Source organism: Rhopalosiphum padi, chromosome 1, assembly GCF_020882245.1.
Source record: "Rhopalosiphum padi isolate XX-2018 chromosome 1, ASM2088224v1, whole genome shotgun sequence".
NCBI classification, from domain to species: domain Eukaryota; kingdom Metazoa; phylum Arthropoda; class Insecta; order Hemiptera; family Aphididae; genus Rhopalosiphum; species Rhopalosiphum padi.
The window spans coordinates 2,682,083-2,703,835 of record NC_083597.1 but is presented as its reverse complement, the minus strand read 5'-3'; the positions used below and the strand labels follow the sequence as shown (position 1 = coordinate 2,703,835).

Below are 21,753 nucleotides of genomic sequence, written 5' to 3'. Positions count from 1 at the left end.
ATTCGTCAAATTCGTAATGACGGTTATATTATACATGATACGTATATTATTATCAAATGCATTCATAATAAACTAAACTTGAATCGTAGTTTTTAAATATTTGCCTAACTCAAAAACATAATATATTTGCACAAATACTTATACAAAATAAGAATACTTTTTTAAAAGTTCATTGCCCGTAGTAAAAACATTACCTACATAGTATATATATATATATATATATATATATATTATATATACTGCTATAGTGCTATTGGATCGCTATGATACATATTTTGTTCCAGACCGGAATCGGGAATACATTATATTATAGTTACAACAATATCGTGTTTCCCGAGCAAGAATCGTTTCGGAATCGAGTGCATACCGATATATTATATCATAGGTAAGAGCATCGCTAGTGCATTGAATTAGGAATTTGGAGTGTTTATAGTTTTAAACTGCAAACACTAGCTGCCATGCAATTGAAACACGTGACCGGAGTTCCGTATAGTACCGGCTGGCGGACATACGCTGTATTATTGCCGACCGTCCATGAGTGATAAGCAAAAGCGGTTTCCGGACGGACCACATATAAAATTAAAATAATAATATAACAAGAGAAAAAAATTGTGATGCCCGTATGCACGGTATAGACGTTGATTAAAAACTAATTTTAACTGTCACTGCAGTTGTGGGGCGGAACGCTATGCATTTCGAAGAGAGAAATCGTGAATTACACGGTAATTAAAATATTATATTAACATTGGTGATTCTGAGGAAATATATTATAAGCAAAATGCACAGATATCTATTTAATTTGATATTCGGTTATTCCAATGTAATAATATGTTTTATGTTTATTTAAAATAAAAAATAACTCCTTCGAAAATCCGTTGCCGCCCTTTCATTATAATATCTACTATATATATAGCGCGTATCGATGGGGCGTGATTTTTAATCTTAGTGATAATTAAGAACGTGATTAGTTTATTTTTATATTAATTATACAAGAGAAAGAAAAATTAGTAAGGGCTTCGATGAAAACGAAAAAAGCAACGTGAGACGTGAGTAGGCGCAGAATGACTTTCCGGTAAAGTTTAAAAAACATAGATTGTTCAAACAGAGATCAAAGCAAAACGTCTAGTCATGATAAAAATTGTGATTATTATTATATTGTTTAAAACATTGCGAGTTCTTATGAGGATATATTATTATCGACTATGGGGGAGTGTGATGACTGATGACCATCAAGGGGTGGATATAGGGACGAGAAAATGGGAAGGAGAGAGAGAGAGACTAAATATAAAGTATGCTTTTTACTATAGGTATATCAACTATTAACGTACGAGGTGATACTGCATTGGTAAAAGCATTTTTGGAACGTCTTTTTGAGCGAAGAGCGTATAGTTTAGCCTTTAGAATATCTTTGCATGATTAAAAAAGTGGACCATTTCAACGACAATATTTGAGAGATAATCAAAAATTACAAGAAGCTATGTCGCGATAGTAAAGAGCTTGACAATCAGTCGGAACTATACTACGTGTTTCATCAAGACAGACTGAATACAAAGTGTGAGAAACTGAGGAATGTAATGATGTTATCGTGATGACGAAGCTGCCAAGTTTTGTTTTTTATACGATGTACGATATAAATGTATTTCTAAGTCGATGCAAAACCTCTAAATAGGCTTTACTAATGTTTTGGAATATACTACCTACTCTAAAAATGAAAATTCCCAGCATATTTTTAGATTTCGTGTTATTTATAAATGTTCTGGAAATTTTTAAATACACCGGGAATAAAAAATATTAAATAGTTGTAATTTGAGATACCTAAGCATTAAGTTTCTCTTGTAAATTGACTTAGAAACGATAAAGGCAACTTTGAAGTAGTATCTTTAGGAGCTGTTCAGTCTCCTATTGTTACCAGGTTCTTGTATCGAAAATGCATTAAACGGATCGTATTTAATACCTTCTTAAAATGTATAATGTATAAATTGAGACGTTCGCCTCTCCTGCAGCAAACAGGTTGCTACACGTCTACACACATACACCATAATAATATAATTTACACCTATACATAATAATATACCATGTACCTAGGTACTTATATACATAAACGTTCGAATATTGTTTCGCATTTTATAGTCGGTAATAACAACTTTCATTATAAGGACCGCGACGCGCGGTCGGTGCAATCGGGTCGTTAAAAATGTTTACTCTCACCCCGCCGCGTGCATATACGATACAATATACAACACTGTGTGTGTGTATAACACTCGCCGTGTAATATGCTAGTATCCAATAACGATTGGATATTATATTACGTTTTATCTGTTTTATAAATATATTATAAATATATATTGTATTTATAGGACCGTCTCGCGACGAACGTGTACGTGTGTACCACATATTATTATAATTAAATACAAAATATATAGATATATAATATAAATCGCAGTTGAAACGATCATCGCCGATCGCGCATAATAATATATTATTATCGCTTATAACATAGCAGTGCTTCTAAACTGTTTTAGCGCCATGGCCTAAATTTTTCTTCAAAAATCTATAACAACCGACATAGCAGAAGTTCTCAGACAAACTACTGATCTATTTTTATTTCCATTGCACAAGTGAATTGGTTGGTGGAATTTGAGAATATTCATTCGTAGTATCGACAATATTCGTCATTCGAAAACACGAATAAAAGTATACGATGGTTTGCGGGTAATTTTCGGGATTTATAATACTTTATGATTACGGTTTATATAGTTTAAAAAAATGTAAACTTCTCGTGAGCCACGGAAAAATTGGCTCGGCGGAGGGTCTCTCCAGTAAGGAATATACAAAGCTCTCCCCCTCCCAAAAAATATTATACGTTTGAATCGTACAAAACGCGTTTCCAAACTCGGTATGTATAGCATATAAATAATATAATTATGTTCGTATTATTGTATTGTACGAGGCGCGTTTCGTGAAGACGCTACCGCACTGATGGGGTCGCGCAACACTATCACGTACGGAGAATCAACAAGGCACCACCACTGTTTGCTATTGCTGAGTTTTCGCTGTCGGTCGCCGATTTGCAGCGGAAAGTTCGGGGCCGCTGCGGCGGAGGAGAAAAAACTTCCGTCTCGTTAACGAGATTTTCAATAACGAAACTTTTCCCGCGCCCGCGACAAAAGACGTTTTTACCCGCAAACCACCACACGTGCGCACACACCTGCGGCGGCGGCGGCGTGAATATATGCGTACAATAAAATATTACAATACGTAAACCGAAGATATTATGCATACTATACGTATATGTGTGTGCGCGCGGCGTAGTGTGACGGGTCGACCGACTATGGGGTGCCGCAGAGTGGCAGGAAAGACGCAGTGGGATTTCGATTTGTACGTTCGAATTGCTTTTTTTTTGCCGGAAAGTCACGCGCAATGGCTATACCCCCCCCCCCCCACCAGCCCCGTCAGATACATCTCTGGGAAACGCCACGTGAGTACGTGTAAACGAATACGGGGGAAAAAAACAAAATATGTAAACGGACTTTTTGCCTGCACACGCCGATCGTCCAGCGTAGTTACGGGACAATGACACGACCGTATGTGGCGCCTGTGTTGTATTATTATATGCACAAATAATGATATCACATGCGGCTGATAATATAATAGATGAGTTCTGTATTGACTGTATTAGATGATTTTTGTCCCGCGGGCAGTGATGACAGTCTCCTCTTTTGGAATTATGATTTTTATTTTCGACGGGGACATATAAATCACAATCGACCCCAATAAGTTTGCTATAATTTTATTTTCGTCGGTTTGAAAACACATGTTTTGATATCATTAAATACTATAACAACTACACCTAGCACTTACTACTATGTATACAAATTATATATATTATACATCAATATTCATATAATAATGATAATAACAATAGTACATAATTTAACGGAAAAATCAAAAGGATCATACGAGGTGGTTAATTAAATCTCAATCGTAATAAGTGAGGCCGATTCAAACAATAGTATTAACTTTTCTACTGTTCAAATTAAATTGGGAAAATTTCCACATTATCCTCTACCAGTTGTCGCGTCACCACAGTTATGAGATGATTGATTTTCAAATTCTTTGATTACACATTATTATTTTTATAATTATATAATTGATGTTAAATGCGACGCCACCGAATAATTATTACTGTAAAAAAAACATATCCTATTTTCGTTTTAATAATATTGCAATAATTATAAACGCTATTATTTAAATATAATAATACGTTTTACTAGAAAACATAATTAACTAATCAATGTAACTATAATAATATAATAAAATATTTAATTATAATATGCATATCGAAATAATTATATCACATGTATTAAGTGTTAAAATATAATAGTACCTATTTCTTTTTATGGCGATACAAAATATAAAATAATTGATGAATTATTCGAAGGGTTCCGTGTAAAATCGATGACTATTGTAACTGACAATTAAATTTGAGTACGTGGAATAGTAGTTCAACAGTACAATATATAGTACTTAGTATATACATGATAAATACGTTATAATTGATTCCTTAACCGAAAAAAGTTCAATGATAAAAGAAAACATAATTGGAACAGTGCAGTGTGTGTACAGAGTAATTTGTACGGCATCACAAAGAGGATAGTTTTTTTGTGACCATTTTCGAAGTAGCTAAAAGTGTACAAGGAACGCTGTAAAAGAAACAAGTTTTAAATAAAAATATAATACGATTACGTTCGAATCTCGAAAACGTGCGCCGGTGTACAGCATTTTCAATAGAGTGATTTTTGCTTTGATCGTAAATACTAAATCGATCGTGAAAAATAACCCATTATTTTCGAATTAAGTATATTACGTAAAAAGAGTACGCGTGTATACCTGTGTAAAACATTAGAAATACGCGCGCGCACGCGCGCACACACACACACACACACACACACACACACACACACACACACACTACAGACCCGGTCATTGTATATCACGTTTACCTTTTTCACTTCGGCCTGTTTAACGACCACAACGACTGACGATGACGTTGCCAAAGCGATTAAAAAGCTGTCGTAAGTACTGCTGTGGCACATCTATATGATGGGAGGGGAGGCATAGTCAAAAGAGTTTGATTGCCTATATGTGTATGTTTTGTCGACAAACCCGATTTTAATAAGCTCGAGGACGACGACTATATAAAGTATAACACCTTACACCTATATTATATAATATGATCAAATAGAAATAATAATAATACTTGAAGTGAATTTTCGATTTCCTATATACCTACCCACGTGTATTAATGCACACGACCAAAAACGGATACAAGTAGGAATATTATTGTTATTAATATTATAAGCTATACACACTGCACACGCTTTGGCGTTTCTACGCTCGCGGTATTGTTAGTTCCGGATCATTAGCCCAATAATAGCAACGAGCGTGTGTGAGCGAGCCCGAGTGAAAAAGAGACCCTCGACGAGCCGCCCGCAGCATTTCGGATTCAGAGTGTTTATGAAAGGGACTCTTGTGTGCGATAATTGATTGCGACTGTGTATATGTATATAATAATATTATGCGTGTAAAATTTACGATAGGTTTGTCCCTGTCGCTCCTCCTCTTACGCCCGGAATCGGTTCTACCACGGCACATATAGTTGCGTTTCGGTATTTTTTTTTTTTTATATTTTTGTCCTGAAACGCCACCCACACGGCTATACAACACGCGGCTTAATGACCGAGGACCCATCGTAAAAACGAATAGCGAAATTTATGTTGTGAGGGGTTGTGGTCCGATATAATTATTCGCATTTAGAATATTATTATTTGTACATAATATCCCGGGCGTTGCGCCACGCGTGACCCAATAGTTAAAATCCCGCATAGCTTGGATATAATACAAGGATTATTATCATACTAGTATGATATTATATATAAAAATATATATGATTTTAAAACGTTTAAATAAATACCATTTCCATTGGATAGTATATGGCATAGGCTAAAGAGAACAAACAATAGCTGAATTTAAGCTGATGACTATAACGAAAATATCATACTTGAATGGTTAAATAAAAAATATCCTACACGGTTACATTATATATTAGGTAAATTTAGGAACCGATTAGATATAATATAATGAAACAGAGTGCAAAAAACAATTTATACGTTTTCGTGCTCTTTCCGAGATTTTTCAGCTATTTTTTTGAATTAATGTATATAATAAAAAATGAAAAATAATAGCCTTTCATGGCGTTAACAACGAATTTAAATAACCTTGATTTGAAAAATATGAATTTTGCAATAGGTTTTTCCACTCTGGTGAATTTAATCATATTTAAAGTTATAATTTCCTGAGACTTATAACGATGTTTATATTTAATAAATAAATCACATAATCTCTGCTTTCGTAAAATACGTGCTTAAATAAGTTATTTAAATAAGTTCATTATGCGGCTTGCAGTTCTACTATGTCACTATATATAGTTTAAGGGGGTAAAAAAGTTTTGATTGCCAAAATGTGCACCGAAAAACAATCCGTGAAAGAAGTTTGAAGGGTAAAGAATGCTTAATTTTACACTCCCTCTTCTAAATTTTATTTTAGATGTGGATGACTGTTGACTTATCAAAGTGAATTGGTTGATTTCTAGAGAAAAATTGATGGGTGAAAAAATATTGCTATCTTTTAAAAAGATTATAAATAAGATAAAAATGTGAGACATAAATACATTTATGTAATTAATATAACTTTTATAATACCCTTAAGATATTTACTTAACTTAAACAAAACTCGAAATGAAATTCAATAACTAATTTTAGCCAGGACAATGAATGCATACAAGTAATTTTTTATATATATACAATAAGGAACATATTAAGTAAATTTGTTTGGTCAAAATTTGTTTAAAATACTACTATATTTTCATTTATTATAATTTATGTTTTGTGTCCACAATATTACTGTACGTAAATATTTCATTAAAAAACATTATATATAATAAAAGCATATTATTGTTCTTATTTTTAAGAATAATTAAAATATGATTCGACTAACTGCAGACTGCGATGTCGATTAGCATTATACTAATTAGCCTCAACTTTTTTTTATGAAAATATAATTCAATTATTTTTCTATTGGTTTGAATTTTTTAAACATAAAAAACAGCTGAATTATACTTTAAGGCATATTTAGGACAATTTTTAAAACTTCTTATAAACATTAAAGTATAATACATAAATAAAGCATCTAAAATATTATATATTTTATTGAAAGGTTTAATTTTTAAATGAAAACCAAAGCCATGCGAATTAAATTATAATAAAACTAAAGAGTAACTTTGAAAACGAATGACATTAACAATTAACACCTTTTAAGGTTTTCATTTTATATTGGGTAGTCACAACTCTTTTGACGTTCATAAATTATTCAACACGATTCCGAAGAGTAATTTATACCGTTCATAATTTATCGTCAATCGATTTTACCACAAACGGATGAATGAAATTTATTCATTATTTTCATTATTATTATTATTATTATTTTATTTTTAAAATGTACTGGAAAATGTGTGCTTATTCTCTATAATGATAATAATAATAATTACAACTGCAAAAAGTGGGAATCCACGTGACCCCAATGACCCTTCCGCTCTGTCCCGTGGACTCTTTGTAGCAGGCCAAGAAATGCACACACGTTAACAATGAAGAAAAAAATAAATGGCTAACAACAATGGCCGACCAATACGCGTATATATAGTATATACCTACTCCGGTATATACAAACAATATATAAAATGTTATATTACTATTATTATTATTGTAAAAATGTAAATGAACGGTTCTTTGCGTCCATATTTGTCCTTATATACCTATAACGACTGTCGCCGGAAAGTAATTTCATATTTAACAATATCTGCAGAGAAAAACCATTTCGCAAAGTTATATCTGGTGTTGTCACGACCCCACCGGTGGTACTTTTTGGAAGAAGAAAAAATTGTTTTCAGGTTTTTTTCGTCCGCTTCAAACGAACTTCGCGGTACCGACAGAATGCAATAATGGCCGAAAATTTACCAAAAGAAAAAGCATCGTTGTTGAGTGTCTCGAGAATTTTAAGTACACACGCCACCGCCAAAGATATATAATTGCTTAGGGGACTGCATTCCAATTATCCAGGACTGATTGGAATTTTACCACTGTCGGGCAAACTTTTTACTATTATGCGGCCATGGGATCAAGCAATATATAATTTCACGAGTTTCAGAAGCGCAGTTTTTTTATTTTTCTCATGTTCAGGTCTTACGTATTCGTTCAAATAAAAAAAACATTGTTTTTCTACGAATTCAATTTTAAAACGTTGATTATTTTTATGTTATTAAAATTCCTTTTTATATTAAATATTGTAGTAAATAAAAACAATAAATAGAAGCTAGGTGTATTGGGTAAACATTCTACAGTATTTATAAATTATAATACGATTTTACGATTTATGCGAGAATTTCACGATATAGAATTTTATATAATATAATATACCTTACATAAACTTGATAAACTAGCAGGAAAATTGATAACGATAATATAATAGTACGGGTTGGCTAAATAAGAACTTCAAACATTTAGTATATAGTATACCGATAAGGCCATATCACATAATATATAAGTTCGTTTGTGAAGTTAGTAAAATACTAAAAAACGATTGGATTATATTTTAGATCAGTGTTTCCCAACCTTTTTGTAATGCCGATCTACAAATTTACTGTTTGTTGAGTACAAAGACCACAAGTCGCGACTCATCAAAAATATTTCGTGACCCAATGTTAGTTCTCGACCAATAAGTTGGAAAACATTGCTTTAGATGCATAAAAATTGAAATAATATTTATCTGATTAAAAACACAGTAAAAAAGGAATTTTAAATTTGTAAAAAAATGAAATTTGTATCATCACAGAACTCCTTAAATGGAATATAAAAATTTAAGAAACTGAAATGACGGTATTTTAACCATACGGAAAAATTTCAAAACTTGAATAACTAAATATTTAAATAAATGCAAAGTTAAAAAAATAATAAGTGGTTTTAACAATGAATATGTTAGTAAAACAACCGATATATTTTTCAGTCCATGTGGTACACGTGTGCGACAATATTATTAATTTGTGTTATTAGTGATATTGTATTTTAATGACATAATATATTAATAACTACCACGAATTTTTATGAAAATGCAAATATGTTGAAAAACTGTAATAAATTGTTCCGGATAAATACATGGTAAATATCATAAATATATTATATAATAATATAGTTACGTATTGATTGGTTTAACCTATTTCGATAAAAAGCTTTTACACCTAATTGTACATACCTCAAGCATAAAAACAAAGAGGCAAACAGCTGCTATTATAAAAAAAAAGAATTGTTGTACGTTTTATCCGTCGATGGCTTCATCCTGGCTGGTACGAACAAAGTACTGATAAGTTTATTTTTTAATGGAAAAGGATTCATATAAATATAATATTACCACTAGCTCGACTATAGTCTATTTTTTAATATAAATTTAAAATACACTAGAAAATAAATAATGTGCTATGGTATAATTATATACCTATATACTTACAAAATGAATTGTTGGATATTTTTTACTTAAAAAACAAAATAAATCAAATATTTTTTTGGAAATACCATCTATATGGACTCTAGCTACAGAGTAATATTATACAACATGTCAATTGTGACATTAAAAAATCGATAAAAAAGTTAAATAAAGGTGCAATATGTAACCGGTAGTTTTGTGATAACAACAACATATTTCATGTGAAGGGATGATATGTAATAAAGACGATCGGATCCTTGTTATATTTATAGAGAAGTCAACCCTTATATTATTTGTTTAAAATGAGTTAAAAACGGGGTATACATTTGGTTATTCATGCGAGTTCCTTGAATAATACTGGAAAATAAGTTGATGACTAGAAAACTGACAATTTTTACCGCTATACATTTATAAAAAGATAATTTTAAACATGACCCTTGTCAGAAAATAAAACAGGAAATTAATAAATAAAATATATTTTCAACACATAATAATGCGGACATACCTATAATCTATAACATGTTACTGCTGTGCAATTATATAGCTAGGTAATAATTAATGAAAATCCGAAGGGATCAAATATTATATTATGTACATCATTTTTTATGTCACATGTAGAAAGTTCGTACAATCGAATTAAGTAGCTAACTATACAAATATTAGTATTGAATTTAAAGAAAAATAACGAGTTCTTCTTATTTGCAGTTTAACTCATCATCATAATTAAGTACAACGAAACCCAAATGTTAGGATCGAATTATGTTAAAATTACTCTGAAGTATACGCATTATCAAACATTTCAGATATCAAATGTTTATTTAAAACAATTTAATTCGAAATAAAATACGTGTCCTTGTGATGACGTATACGATTGAATTTAGTCGTCGCTTACACGAATCAAATTGTGTCATAGCTGTTGTATTACAATAAGTTGTCGTCGACCCCGCCCAAACTATACGATAAAATACTGTACAACAATATATATTATTATGTATTTAGTCGCGTCTAAGTGTTTTGACGACGAATTTCGGCGTTTGATAAACTGTTTTTGTCGGAGAAAGTGCGTATCAGCGGTTAATGCGCAATTGTGTTCAATCCTATAATGTATATAATATATACCTATACGTACATCATCGTTAATCGAGCATCCGCGTACGAGTCGACCGGTGAGAATCCTTATCGGATATTCGGTCCATTAGTTTTATTATTATATTATATATGTTATTACATACCTATATAACCATACACATGGAATCGACCGGCCCACGCGTGGGTGTACAACTGTGGAGGGTTAGAGAGTACGTATAAAGGGACATGGGATAAAATAATATTATATAGTACGCGCGACTCTGCCATAAATCATTCACCGGATTCATTATCCGTCACATCCTGCGTGCTTTTGTTCTAAAATCACGTATTCAACTTCGACAACACGACTTTTCAGGCTTTGTATACACAAAACGCATTCGAACGCCAATTTTAGACAAAAATATTAATTTAACCATCTCTGTTATTTTTAATATTAGTCCACCTGTTTTTCATTGTTTTTTGGTGGTGAAAAAAAAAATCAGTAACAACAAAAAATTATGTACTCTTGCATAATAGTATACATGTGACTATTGAATTAAAATAACAGTACACCAAGCATTGTGGTAAAACGATAAACAAAATCGAAAAATAAAACATTGAAATCACATCGGTTTTGTTTCGATTTCCATAATACAAATCAAAAATAATATAATCGTTATTAATCACATCAGTCAGTGTATTTAAAATAAAATAAATGCATAATATGTAGTATAATATTATCTATATGTATATGTTTATCATTTCGAATAAACAAAAAGTAAATTGGTCGTTTGTAAAACAATGTATAAAGATCCTTACTTAATGCGCAATATTCTAACCAAAAACTAACTACTGAAAGAAAATAAAAATTAAACATTCTACTAACATTTTTTAAATATCTATCTAATGTGTTGCTTATACTTTTGAATGTTAGGTTATGGTTAGCCAAAACTTAGTTGTGCTGTGGATATTTTATTCGCAGTATAAGTTATACTTTTTTTTATTTATATCCGTTTCGATTAGTTGATTTTTTTTCCCCGTTAAAATTGTCTCTACACATTAGAAAGATTCGACCGAAAAACCGTTTATACGTCTCGTCTGTGTGTTAATATTTCCTGTTTTATCTTGGCGCGTGTCCCGCTCGCGACACTTTAGCGAGACGTGTCTCTCGATCATAAACAAACCTGCAACGCACACACACAAACGAACTCTTGAATATAGCATCTCGTCGTGTTGCGCGGACAAATAATAATAAATCCAGAGATTTTCAATTACCACTGCCGCATAAAAGTCACAACTCGGCGGACTTACACTCAGCCGCCGTCGTCGTAGTCGGCGCGCATATATAACGGGCTAATTATTTCTGGCCTCGGCGCACGTAATTTACGGTCTCTCTCACCCCTCGTCGACAACGTCGCCACTTATCTCCCCTTTCCCACCGCCATAGTAACAGAGGCGGTAAAGAGGGTTTCGGTTAAATTCTTCGCGGATTTTTTTTTACGTGCTCGTATTCAACGACAAACGTGTCTAACTGTATACAACTCTACTCATATAGCAAAAGAACATAAAATATACATAGGTATACGGCTCGGGGTAAGACAATATCGGCTAATCGTATTAAACAATATATATATATATAATACGTACATAGGTAGGTAGTACCTATTATATACTACGATGTTTATTTATAATTTTGCTTTTTTCATTTTCCCGCCGCGTACGCCTTTCTGCCGCAAGTCTATCGGTTGAAGTGCTTCGTTTTTAAAGACTATAGTATCTATATTATACTGATTTAACTGATGCCGCTCCATAATATTAATAATAATAATAGCAACAACGATGACGGATGTGCTACGAAAAAATACATTATCTTAAGCCGTTGTTTAAACGTAGTTATTATGACGTACAACCTTTTTAAGTTTTTAATGGCAATAATTTTGGTTTTACATCACAAATTTTGTTTAAAAAAAAAATCGAAGCCTCATAAATCACGTGCTTCTTATTCGCATTCAAAAAGCGGGTTTCGTTAAAAAAATATTGTTATTCCAAGGTAACATATATTAATATGCGGTTTGAAAATTATATACCTAGATTATGCTATCGAAAAATGTATAGTTATTGTATTATTAATCTTTTGTTTTGCGCAGTGAAAAATTTCAAAATGAAATGGTTATTGGTTTCATTCCAAATCGACGAGGCGTTGAACGAATAAATAAATTTCATCGAATGATTTAAAAATAATATTTATATCTCTATCCTACAATTATTGTACCTATACTATAAATACCAATATACCTAACGTAATTTATTTAAAATTCCATTGTCGCATGTTTTTTAGATTTTAAAATTTCGAGCTACATATTTATTTTAATAATAATAATATAAATAATTTGTTGGATTTATAATGTAAATCAAATCGAGTAATAATTATAGGCACTTACGACAAAATGTTATTGCCTTCAGAGTTCATAAATAGCAGCAGCAGTACCTATACACACAAAGCAATCACGGTGTTTTCAAGAGCCATTTTGTTTTTCATTATAGTTTATTTAAAAAACCATTTAAATACGGGTTTATCCTTTTATATCGTTGAATTATATTCTTGTATTAAAAAAAAAATTAAGATTATTTTCGGGTATTGATGAGTTTCACTAAACGATATTCGACCTACGCGTACGAACTGGTTCCCGCAATATCATGCGATTAAGGTAGGTGCATTAATAATTGAAAACAATACAAAACGGTTTTGTTCGATACAGGAGTTTCAAATAAATAAATACACACACCGCACATGACTGACCGAATATTAAAATTAACGATGACTGCAAACTATGTATTATTATAATATATTTATTATTTACACGTCAACCGCAGACATATATTAAAGTAAAATTGATTTTCACATTCAGGTCAATAAAATATTCCATTACCTAGTTATAATACCATAATAACGAGCGACAGTTTCGTTACACCGAGTAAATTACGGAGTGCGATCAATTTTTGTTTTCACAGGTGACGGTAAATTTATCTTACAAAATAAAACGTATACGTTGAATACACTACGATCTCACGCGATGACAAATTTAACTTAAAAATAAAAAATAAAACAACACACAATACATGCAATAATAATTATAATTATTACAATACGAGACTCAAATGGCGTCTAACGAATACCCGAGGGCGAGTCATATTTTAAATCGCGGTAAAAAAAGAATAAAAGCAAAATAATAATAATAATAAATCTAACGAGATGTTGTTTTTTATAAAAGGGCAAATATTAAATAGCAGACATAAAGTCCATTATACAGATTGGGACGGAAACAGTAATGGACGTTACTAATTCCCGGCATTCTATTGATGTTTATTTTTTCGGTTCGGGTAAACGCAATGAGGTTTATTACTTGTATATACAAAAAAAAAATACCTATACCTAATAACATTTTAATCAAGACGGGTTTTTTTCGCTCTCTAGATTACCTACATATTCTCCTCAATCGCTCGTACCTTTACTTACAAACACCCGCCTCGGTATTATTCGATAAAACTGATGGATCGGGTATTCAAAAATGCCTGTGCACAAAGGTCCGCATATTATTTCCGAGGAAAACGGCCGTTTCCTGTACGTATACGAGGCACTATCTATTACGTTATGTAAAATACTCTATCAATCACTTTCACGGGCCGGGAGAAAAAAACATTTAGGAGGGCATCACTATCGTATTATATATATATATATATATATATATTGCGTATAGTCGTCTCAGTTTGATTGAAAAACTCGGCTTTTGTCGAAGTGGCGCCCCTGCATTGCGATAGCTGAGTGTGGAAAGGGTTAACGTTCATATTATTCAAAGCGATGCACAGACATAATATTTGAGAAGTCGTATATATAGCCCCCCCCTACGGAACTAAGAATATACTCTAAAATATAAATATAAATATAGAACAATAAGCTCGTGTTTGACGAAATGCTTATGTTCGATTTATATGTATAATAATGCATGTACATAATATAAATGTATAGATATTACGAAGGGGATATAAATCCTTTAAGTCGGACTTGATGAGTATACCTACCGACGAACGACGTCCAATATAATATTATACCGATGACAAATAGCCGTTGAAAAGGAATATTTATAAGCTCTCTCTCTCCTATATACATGAAGTAGGTACCTAGCGAGATTTACTGGAGGGGTTAAAATATATATGCAACGCTCGTAGTCTATACCACTGCAGCGGGTTTCATTACCAGCGATCCCCGCGGCGGGGGCGTGTTGTTGTCGGGGTGGCAGCAAGAGATCGAGGTGTTGGTGAAAAATAAAATAAAAACGGGTAGAATATAACTTTATATATATACTTTCCGCCGACGATTTCCATTTGTTTTTATCATTCTATTTCATTAATTTCTGATGAATATTTATGTAAGGCGCCGAGTTAATGAAATACCCACCACTACGGTATATATACTAATATACGTATATATCCCGGCCACCTAACCCGCGGTAACCAGTCGCGGTAATAGAGTCGTTTTTCCTCGAAAACGACTTTACCCTCCCTATAAGATTTACTCCGAATGGTGGCCGGAAGAGTGTAGGTGGTGTTGTCATTGGCGGTGGTAGTGGTAGCTGGTTGTTTTAAGGGGAACCGTGAAATACGACTGGGTAAAACGTTTGAATACAAATTGTCCGTATATTCTTGGCAAAGCGTTTTATTTATAAATAAATAAATTTATATATATTATGTGCGTGTATGCGTGTGGGTGGGATCGAGGTAAAAATGTATGTTGTATAATAATACATAATATTATGTAGGTTTAGAATAATTTTCTATACGCACGTTATTTTTCAAATAAAATCCATTGAAAACGTTACGCAATTTTTTTATAGGCCATTATTTTAAAGGAGTGCCTAACTAGACCAGCAATCGCTAATGAGACTATAAACAAACAAATGATTTAACCAAAAAAAAAAAATATTCGTTTATTCATTCAAGTATTTATCTATAAATAATATTACATAGAAATGACATTCGGGTAAAATCATTTGTTTTCATTAGTAAATTTATGGCCATCAGTATGTATGTTAGAAATCTATACCGTTGATTAAAAGAGAGAAAAAAAAAATTAAAAATCGGGCATAAAAAAAGAAAACGAACGAAAGCGTCGACAGGTGCAAACCTTCGAGAGTCGTATTATTGCATTTCGAATTAATAGTTAAAAACCATCATCGTAAAACCGTTTGGAAACAAAAAAATATTATTTTATTTATATCTTTTCGGAGAACACATAGTATAATATAAAGGTGCCTCCCATCATACATAAAAATTATACTTTTCGTTTGATTTTTATGTTTATTTGTTTAATGTTTTTGGAGATGACTATAATAATATAATGTGTAAATAACACCGTCTTCTAATCACGTGTGTTTAATATATATATATATATGTATAAATTTATACTATATGTGTGTGCTTGTGTGTGAATTTAATATAAACTTTTAAGTATGATGATACAACGTGCAATGCATTTACAGAAACATAATGAAAACAATTTAATTAATTCAATCTCAATTCGAGGTAAAAAAAAAAATGATTCTAAGTGTCCAGGCAATATTATTCACCAGTTTGGTTTATAGGTCCATCAAAAACTAAATAATCTAATCCATATGTAATACGCTCACTATATTTTCGGAAAGGAAATAGCTACGCGCATTATGATGCTAATAATTGTAATCGGGCGGAGCGGAGTATCAAGATACACCTCCCGACCACGCGTACTATATATTAGAATATATTATACAATATGCGTGTTGTATTATAGAGGTAGTATATCAACGGCTTTTCGTTTTTCACCGCCGTTTTCTACGTCGTTGACCTCGAGAGTGGTTTTTAAAGTGTATACAAAAATCTTTTATCTAGTTTATGAATAATAAACGCCGAAACACAATCCGAAACATATTTTGTGCGAAGGAAAACAAACGCAGTTTTTATTTTTTCGCTACTGCCGCCGTTGATAAACTAGATCGACAACTGATCAAAAAATACGCCGTCTATTGTGGCCAGGCTCACGTATGATAATAATATTATACAACATATATTTATATATTATATATGCTCCAACGCATAAACACACACACACACACACACACACACACACACACACACACACACCGTCGTCGTCACGGTAGATGTAAATTTATTATGACGGGCACACGATATTGGCGAAGCGTGTTTGCATAAAACGCGAAGAAGGGCTACTACTATATTATAATATACTATGTACTATATAATATATACACACCATATATTATATATATATTTATATTATACATATACGACCTATATACTCGTTTTAAAGCTATATATATATTATACGCGTATACGAAATATGCGTGCACATAACGTCAATGTGCGCTCTTTTATTTTACGATACACCGCCGCCACTGGTCGCGAAAGAACGGGGCGGCGCCGGGGAAAAAAAATTATAATAATAAAAAATAAATATCCATCGCACAAATACGCACACAGAAGGGCAACAGGCAATAAACCGCTCAGTAGTGTATACGCACTGCATTTCTTATACACACGTTTATTATATTATAACGACGAGTGAAACACGCGCGTCGATTTTAGTCGCGTTGTCGGAGACCCAGAGAGGTTAACGCGCGCACAATAAAAACAAAAAAAAAATCGTAGGTCTTTATTACCTATACACTATATATATATCGACCACATACTCTGCCTCCCTCTCTACAACTACGGAAAATGCATTTTTGATTCCTGGAAAATCAACGAGATTCAAATAACCCGTAATACATATAAATTTTTATGTCTACATATCAATAATATATAATATAATAATATATCCACGAGGTCAAATGGAAAAGTAATGAACAGAAGGGCATTTACGGTTATATTCTTAATAATTAGGAAAAACAACGGCAGTAATATGTTAAAACCAGTTTTCTACAATTTTGTTTTTTATTTTTTCAGAAAGAATCATTAGAAATAAATAACTGTTGAGACTTAAACAGTATTTATTTTGTTTTTTTTTTTTTAAAGCGATATTTAAATAATTTTCCTCGATAAACTAGGGGTTAGGTTAGGCTTATTTTATTGTTATTTTAAAAATATAAATTGCATGACGCTATTGAAGCTTTTTATCATTCAGCAAATCATTATAGTCTTTTTTTAGACGGTTTATTTATTCACATACTATGGACTTACTCAGTTATTCGTATATCATCATCGATGTTGTTTTTATAAGCTACCTATATGCGATATTTTTGGAAATATTATCTCAACCAACTAAATATTTCCCATGTTTACGTCTTAAACTCTGGAGTGTATAAAATATTTTTTATAAACCAAATTGTATGATTTGTTTATTTAAAGATTTTTAAAGCAAACCTCGTCAATTTTCGGAGTAAAAATGTGCATGCATATTACACACGTTTTCAGTGCAAACAGCGATTAGGTCATATTTGCAATATCGGTATCTGTACTATTGGTATATAAATCGATAATTTCTATTTATAAATAATATTGCAGCAAACTTCAAAGTTTCAATACAACTTTTTAAGAAAACGATATTGGTATACTTTACAACCTAACTTCGTGACGTTCACGCAAACCATTTATAATAGTGTGTAATACTTGCAAAAGAAAACTCACCATAGACTGTGAGTAACGCCGGGTCACTGAGCCTCTTGGCCGCCACGTTCTCGGCCACGCACGTGTAGTTGGCCGTGTCCTGTAGTCGAGCCTGGCCGATCAACAGGTTTCCTTCGCTGGACACGATCATGTTATTGTCTGGCTCGATCGGCACGTTGTTCCGCAACCAATACACCCGGGGTGGTGGAACACCATCCGGCGGCAAGCATCGAAGCTCAACGTTTCGGTCCGTTTCCACACTCACTGAATACGGAACTGACGTGAACGGTTTTTTCAGGTCTGTGAAAAATAAATAAAAACAGCGTTTAAGTCACATATAATATATATTATTATTATTATCATTATTTAATGTACACAATAAATGTCTAATAGTAGGAGTATATAATATGTTATATAAATACACACACACACAAAAAAAAGAAAAATAGCAATTTAAAAATGTTGACGCCACTAAAAGCTTGACGACAGAGGCTGGTCTTCTCCCTCATCATAACACGGCGCCAAGTGAGATGCACATATTATACTAAATTGTTTAGTTTAGGCGATTTCGTCCTGAATTCCATTACTCGTACGCGTAAATATACCAACTATATAATATATAGTTTCATATTATTATATATATAATGTGATATCATACTAGTGTTTTGGATACAATGCCTATATAAGCATAAAATATATGAACGACAAATAACGGCGCGTTGGAGACTATAACATTATACTCTCCGGGCTATAACAACATTATGTATGTACGGAATCGGTCCCACGCATTAAATGAAAAACAACGAAATTCGATACAATGAAAACGTACGTATATATATCGATGTCGAAACGCATTAACGATAGGGCCCCCTTCTTTCAGATGTGTATATTATATTTTTTTTAGCGAACTGCCCGCATTCATGTCACAGTGGCTGCAGTCGTTCGTCGTCTACACTGTTTATTTTGTTAGTCATACGGATTATACAAATATACGGAAGACATATGTGCTGTGTAGAGAAACGCGGCGGGCTCGCTCGCGTATTCCGGGAGACAATCAATCAACGACGTAGTGTTTCCGAGGGAGAGGCGGCGGTATCCGTCCGCTGTAAGAGAGACCGCGGAACGCGTATATTATGTACATCGGCTTCGATTCACCGCACGAAACAAAACAAAAACGACCGTTTCCCGTTTCACTTCATGTATATACATATATACATTACTACGTTATCGAGCGGGACGACCCATTAAGCCTATGCAAACATGCCTATACCGTATATTTAAGGAAGGATTTATACATATTATTTTCCCGAAACGAGGTATATACAAAACTCTGCACACTCTACGTGTATATATGTGTGTTTAATGTAAATGCATATATACGGCACAGCAGCAAACGTACCTATATAAACGCAGTGAAACGGGGCCGGCGGTGAAGTTATATACCTATAATCTATATATATATAAATATATATATTGTATTGGTAACCCTTATGTGTATAGGCATATACATACTATGTATATATATTTCAGTCGACCGCAATAGTCGAGTCCAGTGGTGCACCTGCCTTTGGGGTCTTTGTTGTAGGATGAGTATATTATTATTATACTGTATATAATAATATACACACTACACACTATATATGAGTGTATACTTAGGTGTAGTATACAGAAAACACAGACGACGACTACGACGACGACGACGACTACGACGAACGGCATAGACCGATTTATATCGAAACCGTATTATTCCCGCGCCGTTGGTATGGGTAGTAATGGAATTCGTATTGTCTGAGACGTGATTAATGAAAAAAATATATACATATAACACCCGACAATAGGAGGGAAGTCGATTACTCTGTCGCCCGACGCGTACAAATACAGGTAATGAATTCGGTCGAACAAGGAGCTTCGCATGAGGTGTAAAAGTAAATAACAATAGATTTTGATTGATGATGTCGAAGATTAATCGAAACCGGCTACCAAAACGACAACGCCTAAAAAAATCATCCAACCTGACCGAAGGTACCACTGTACATACGTAGCTATAGGGACGACGACGACGACGACGACAACGAAGCCGTCTTGTCCGAAGTGTGGAATACGCCGCGATAAAGTCGAAGACTTTCTTCCAGATGTTTACTTTTATTTTCTTCTTTGAGGTATAAATCAAATTATTGTACATAAGTATATGAGAGAAAGAAAAACGGAAAAAAACACCGAAGAAAAAAAAAAACAATGCAGCGAGTTAAGAGGACAAAGAGGGAAATAAAAAACCCGTCCACCAGAGTTTATATTGCCAATAATTTATCAGATCAAATACACAGCATTGCACGACAGTGTGTGTGCGCGCGCGCGTGTGTATATGTGCACTGTACAGTTTCTCTCTACCTCTCCAACCCTCTTAATTGCAACTCCAGTTAATAAATCAATGTCAGGCTTCAATCCACCAGTCGGTTGACACGAGTGAGAACTATTATACGCGGAAGGATATAATATACTATAGTATAGGAATACATATTATTATATAATACCTATATAGCGGTAAACCTCCCCGTTATATACCTTTGCCACTTACTATATAGCGCATGAAATATTTATAAAATAATAATAATAGGTAGTAACAAACTTACGATAATCTAACCTCTGTCACGACCGGATCGATTCAGTCAGTAGGTACCCACGACGTTTTACCTCCCCCGACGACTGACAAAAGAACAGTTTTTTGTTAGTTTTATTATTATTATTATTATTATTATTATTATTATGTATAATTTTTGTGGGCGTCAAACACACATAACAATAACGATAATGGGAGACGACTAGAATACGAACATTTTTATCCTCGGGTGAAAAAATACTATACTAACAGAGCATAGTGTTATAAATTTTATGCTAATGCTACTGGTTCGAAAATCCTAAACATATTATATATTATTACTAAGGCCGCTGTGTATATGGCGCGGCGGCGATGACGACAGTTCATATATACTAACTGCTGCTGCAGTTGCAGTGCATAGTATATTATAATAATATATATATATTATATTTACCGGAGAACAAAATGTATAGAAAATAAGAGATGCGTATCCGCTTTGGGGTTACACACGATAATGCGACACCTAAATAGTATACTTCTATTACTGTTCCGGCTGGTTAAAATAATCCGGTACGGTTGTTATGATAAAGGTTTAGGATTACAGTGCGTTGTATATATATGGTGTTACCAAAAAAAAAAAACTCATGTCCTCGAATATATATATATTTATGTGTTTGTCGACCGCAAGTCTTTGGCATGTGGTGCTACAGCGGTGTATGATTCCGGACGAATAAAAAATGTTAAACAAACGTGTTTGATTTAAATCATTTTTTTCTTTTTTGAATCATTCACACATCACATATATAGTTATTATATTTATAGATTTCTATATTCATATATAC

At 32.9% G+C, this 21,753-nt stretch overlaps 1 protein-coding gene across 3 annotated transcripts in view; it reads right to left on the bottom strand.

The window, feature by feature from the left end:
* The window catches only part of LOC132918555 (netrin receptor UNC5C), a 116,956-nt gene that overhangs the window by 31,011 nt on the left and 64,192 nt on the right, over window positions 1-21,753 (bottom strand). For all 3 annotated transcript variants that reach the window (XM_060979825.1, XM_060979823.1, XM_060979824.1), the window contains exon 4: window positions 18,337-18,615. In XM_060979825.1, coding sequence (XP_060835808.1) covers window positions 18,337-18,615 — 279 coding nt within the window. The remainder of the gene's footprint in view (window positions 1-18,336; window positions 18,616-21,753) is intronic.